We start from the raw sequence: 5421 nt of genomic DNA on the forward strand, positions 1-5421 counted from the left end.
TACCTGGGGGCCAGTTGATGCTGGAGCCATTTGAGATTTTATCACTGTCAGATTTGGCACGTGACCAGCTATGGGGAACAGCTACAGGAGGACTGGCTGGTGACTCACTGCTCTGGATTAAATCGTACCGGCCATAGGAGTCGTCGATGGAGGACTTAGCTGGAGGCCCAATGCTCAGACCTCCAGGGATAGCACCTGGGGGGACGGCAGGGAACAAAGAGCCGAGTGAACAGGGGACCCCGAGTCCCTGTGCTGCGCGCTGGGGCCTTGCCCTTTGCAGAGGTGCATGAACTGTCAGACGGTTTGGCCAGCACTTTCTGGGGGAAGTGACTATTTCAGTTAGCCCAAACTTGGCCTTGAAAAACAAACTCTTTAAGAACTGTTTCAGTTTTTCAAGTTGGAATTCTTGATAAATGCATACCCACACCACGGTGAAGCTCTCTAGGGACAGCCTGTGAGTCCCTGTGGTCAGCTCTTGTCCTTGTTGCTGCCTGTGTCCCTTCCCCAGTCCGCTGCCCTCACTATGGAAGGACAAACAGGCATGTGGACTCAGAGGCCTTAACCCCACCCACCCTGGGCGACTGAGCTCTCTCCTGCCAAGGAAAGTGCCCAAATAGCACGTGATGATTTTCTTGTAGAACTAACCATTAGGAAAAATTTTCTTTTTAGAATGCCTTATATCGAGAGAGAATTATACACCCTATTAAATTTCCTTTGCTATTTATGCTATGAGGAAATTAAGAGCTAAATTTAATGCAAGTGAGATCACCTCCTATGGTTACAAGCTTCCCCCCGCCCCGGCCGTGCCTCGCAGCTTGCGGGATCTTAGTTCCCCGACCAGGGACTGAACCCTGGCCCCAGCAGTGAAAGCGCCAAATCCTAACCACTGGACCACCAGGGAATTTCCTGGTTGTTAGCATTTGCTGTTTCTCTTTTCTAGGCATTAGATTTTCTATTGTGTTTTATCATTTTATTGAAAAAATTTTCTTTGAGACAAAGTTTTGGTTGAAGATACAGATACATGAGTGTGCGGCCATGACCTGCATTCTTCGTTGTTCTGGGGCATTTTCAATTACTTCTTGGTTTGTAGGTAAGGTGTGAAAGTTGAGGCTTGGAGAGGTTTGATCATTGACTACCTGGCATCTGACCTACTCTGTAATGAAGTGGAATATATATGTTTAACTCATTGAGGTAACACTGGTTTCTGACATCTAAGTTTCACGGGTATGACACTGCATTTCGACTTTTGTCTACACCACAGGGTGCTCACCACCAAGAGCTTAGTTTATACCCGTCTCCACGTAGTTGACCCCCTTTCCCCATTTCGCTCCCCACCCACCCCTTCCCCTCTGGTTACCACTACTCTAGTTCCCTGTATCCCTGTTTGTTGTGGTTTGGTTTGGTCTCTTGGAATATTTTCTATTCAGCTTTCAGCACTGAATTCTTAGAAGGGAAATGCAGTACAAGTAACGAAACGAGCATAACCAGCGAGTAGGAAAGAAGTGGCCAGACTCTAGGCGCCTCGGCTCGGACGTACCATGCTTGCTGGGGTTCTGGTCGAGAGGAGAGGCAGCACCGGGTAAGTTATCCATTGGGTTGGGATGTGTCCACTGAGGGAGGCGTGACTGCGACTGCGACGGGTCCTTCACTGATAAACCACCAGTCATGTCCATGCTGCTGACATTCATGTTTGGGTTCAGTCCAGCTAAAATTAAAAATGCTCTCAGGATACGTCTGCTCTTCCTCTAAACATTTACTTTCTAAAGCTCTCCTAGAGAATCAATCTAAGTCTTAATTCACAGCCAAATATTTTAAATGTAACTTTTAATGCTGGAGGAAAAAAATCCCTTTTTGCCTTTTTAATAACACACATCTGTAGGAATTTTATTCCTCAATTAGGGGGACGATGGTAACAAATAGTCTTTGATTAAGTAAGACCAATGATTCTCTTCATTTTACTTGCTTTGGTGCCAAACGTGGTCCTGAAGCTTCTCAGTCAGAGCCCACAGAAAAACAGAACAAGTCCAAACAATTAGGAAAGTCTTTTCTGATCTCAGGGCACCTTGTGCAAACTCACCAGATCCAAACCAGTCTCTCAGAGACGTAATCGGTACCCTAAGGTCTCACTGACAGAACAAGCTGGTGGGGAGACCCCAAATCTGCCTTTAGTGAACTCACTTTACAAAAGTCTGCTCTTAAGGAGTTTATGAATTAAACATCAAACTCCCTTAAAGGACTTGAACTATTTCAAAGTGTGGGTGCTGCCATCTGCCCCAGCTGGAATGTGAGCTGATCCTGGGTTTATTTCTTACAGCTAAAAGCAGGCATGCACTGGGGCACGTGACAAGTGCCATCACTGTGCTGGGTTAGTGGAGAGAGATGAGGGGGACGATAGCAAAAAGGCTGAAGTAAAGAGTCCCTGATGGGACACCCGTCATGAGTGGGGTAGGCTGCTTGGCCGGGCAGAATGACCAGTGCAGGTATGACCCAGTGTTTCCAGGCCATTTCTAACCTGCTGTTCCCACACCACATGTCCTGGTACAGAAGCACAGGTAGTGAACTTTTTTGTTCTTAACTTTGAATCAAGAGCTTCAAACTCAAATGCCCATATGGGCCAAGTAGGCAACACAAATGAAGGTGATGCGGGCCTGGTGGGGACAGCGCCCGCCCTGCTACAGGTGCTACCTGTGCAACCAGTGAATGGAACACAGGCCCAAGGCAGCCATTTTCAAGAGAAGCCAGAAGCCACTTTTGGTTACACACACACACACACACACACACACACACACACTGTGCAGACCTAACCAAACGCCCATGGGAGTCCGGCTACCTTCACCCCCACCCACACAGACCCAGTCAGGTGAGGGCACAACCGTTAGGTCGGGCTTCAGACTGGCCTCCAGAGCACCCCAAGTCCCATGGCCGGGCCCCACCCTCCCCGTCTCATTTCTTTCTGTTCCTCCCTCCACTGGCAGCCAGCCTGGCCGGCCCTCGCCGACACCGACGGCCTCTTGTTTCATGCGATGCTGGCTCTGCTCCACTGAACTCTACTCGTTTGAGGTCCATGCTTAAACCCTGCTCTGATTTTTCTTTCACCGCGCAAGGTGACCATGCAGTCTCCCTTCCCTAAGCTCTGCAATAACCACATTGCACTGCCTGTGAAGGCTGGTTTTCGTTTTTATACACCTGGTCTTCCTGGGAAGAAGACAAGCTCGGGAGTCAACACAGCATCTGGAGAAGAGGCTGCACAGGAAGGAAGGCGGACGGGACTTAGAGCTGCTGAGGAAAAGGGGTGAGAACAAGCCAGAGGGGCAATTTTACAAACTAACTTTCTTAAACTTTATTAGCTATCTATTTTTAACACATTTACTTTTAAACTTTAATGTGATTATAAAATATTATCAGAAGTATTTTTCATCAATTTTGAAGATTCAAGGCACTAATTTTTTCACTTGTAGTAAGAAAAAACCTTTATGGGTAAAGACTTGTGTACTTTATTTTCTAAATATAGGTTAAGAGGACAGATGGATACTAGGATACTAGGAAGCTGAAGCTAAACATTTCAGGACAATAGATGGAACTGAATTTTCTTCTAAAACAACTATTGTTAGAAGAACCCTATGAGGTAAGTATTCCCACTTTACAGATGGGGAAATTGAGGCAAAGAGCAGCCAGGCAGCTTAGTTGTGGGGGCAGTGTGGTGGCCTGATTCCTAAGGCAGGTCTTAACTACTAGACTATTCTGCTTCTTCAACACAGAGGAAAGTAATGGGTGCGACAATCATGAAGGGACAGAAGAAACGTAGTTTAGCATTTGTCAGTTTTGTATTAAAGACACACCACACTGGTTACATGTCAAGTAGAGAGTGCTCAAGTCATCAGAACATACCTCTCTTCTCAGAGATGTTGGTAGTATTACACAGAAAGGGACATACATCATTAGCCGAAATTCGCTGTCACTCGACTGGCCTTTGACCCTTTGGATGTGTATTTCTCAGGTAACTAATTCCCTTTGCCCTGTAGCTTCAGACTCTTAACAGCCAACCTGACAAGCCTGAGGCGCTTTCACCCGCTTCTGGATTCTTACAGCAAATTACAGCTGACCCTCGAACAACGCAGGGGTCACAAATCCGGGTATAACTTTACAGCCGGTCCTCTGTACCTGCAAACTCAACCAACCGCAGGTCACGTAGCACCGTTATTTATGGGAAAAAACCCATGTGTAAGTGGACCACGCTGTTTCAGCCCATGTTGTTCACAGGTCAACAGTATTCCCTGTACAGTCACTTTCCTGACACAGCCCTTCTGACGGTCTTCAACGTCGTAACCTGTGTCCCTCCTGGCTGGCCTGTGTGACCTCGAGGGCGGCACCACATCTGCCACTGGCCTGCGGGTTTCAAGTGCTGGGCGGGCACCCTATCGGTTGGGGGTGAGGGTGTGCGTGTTGATCCGGATGATTACACAATCGTGCTCTGCACTATAGGACTTGTGTGGGCACCCATGGCTTTTTAAGAAGTGCCTGGTTCACGGAAATCTGCACACCTTTCCTGTTCCCAGCAGCTCAGGCTGGAGACAGCCAGGGATGGAACAAAGTGCCGATTCAACAGTGGAGAGGAGATCATTCTGGTACTACTTTCAAAGATTTTATACTGAAAGCACTTACGGGCGCAGCAAAATTCTTGCTCTGCGAAGACAGCTAGGGTCCCTCCCTTACCAAGGAGACTTGAGACAGCCTCGCTCTGGTTTTGCCTGGAACTGCATTTCTGCCCGGCTATTTCAGCTCCGCCAGGCGCACGCGGTCGGCGTCGACACGGACTCACCGAGAGGGTAGGGAGCGAAGGTGCTGGGTGAAGACTGCTGCTCTTTGGTCTGCAGGTCAGGGAGGCCGGGGGCCTGGGGGTGCGGGGGGAAGCTGTCCAGGGCCGATTTGCCTGCAGAGGGGTGCAGAGACAGGTGCGGCGGGGGCGGCGGCGGCTTCACGAGCAGGGCCTGGGCCAGCTGGCGCTGGTGCTGCTGGATCTGCTGCTGCAGGTTAGTGATTGTGCGCGCAACCTGCGAGCAGGGACGCGCGGTCAGCGGGTCGGGAGGGCCACCCAGGCCGCCCTCCTCCCCAGCCCAGGTGACGCCGAGGCTTTCAAAACGGGAGGCTGAGCGAGAGAGAAGCCAGTGACAAGTAACAGGCCAGGGGAGGTGACAGCTAGCGACCCGGCTGAGCCACCCAGGGGGCGCCTACTTGCTGCTCCTGTTGTCTCATGGGTCCGGAAACGTTCCGCTGGGCCTGTAGCATCTGCTGCTGGATCTGTAAACGTTGGTACGCCTGTGGACACAAAGAGAAGTGTCCAGTAGATTGTAAGAAAGCCCCAACGAAGGGTTCCACTTCTGTACATTAGTGTAAAAAAAAAAAAAAAAAAAAAAGGCAAAA

General features: G+C 49.4%; 1 protein-coding gene across 2 annotated transcripts in view; it reads right to left on the reverse strand.

Annotated features, from left to right (window-relative positions):
- TNRC6C (trinucleotide repeat containing adaptor 6C) overlaps positions 1 to 5421 on the reverse strand; it is a 43913-nt gene that overhangs the window by 12806 nt on the left and 25686 nt on the right. For both annotated transcript variants that reach the window (XM_007462371.1, XM_007462370.1), the window contains 4 exons: positions 5233 to 5316; positions 4820 to 5051; positions 1538 to 1705; positions 4 to 195 (listed from right to left, as the gene is read on the reverse strand). In XM_007462371.1, the coding sequence (XP_007462433.1) occupies positions 4 to 195; positions 1538 to 1705; positions 4820 to 5051; positions 5233 to 5316 (676 nt within the window). The remainder of the gene's footprint in view (positions 1 to 3; positions 196 to 1537; positions 1706 to 4819; positions 5052 to 5232; positions 5317 to 5421) is intronic.

This window comes from Lipotes vexillifer, unplaced genomic scaffold, assembly GCF_000442215.2.
Source record: "Lipotes vexillifer unplaced genomic scaffold, Lipotes_vexillifer_v1.1 scaffold1691, whole genome shotgun sequence".
Lineage (NCBI taxonomy): Eukaryota > Metazoa > Chordata > Mammalia > Artiodactyla > Lipotidae > Lipotes > Lipotes vexillifer.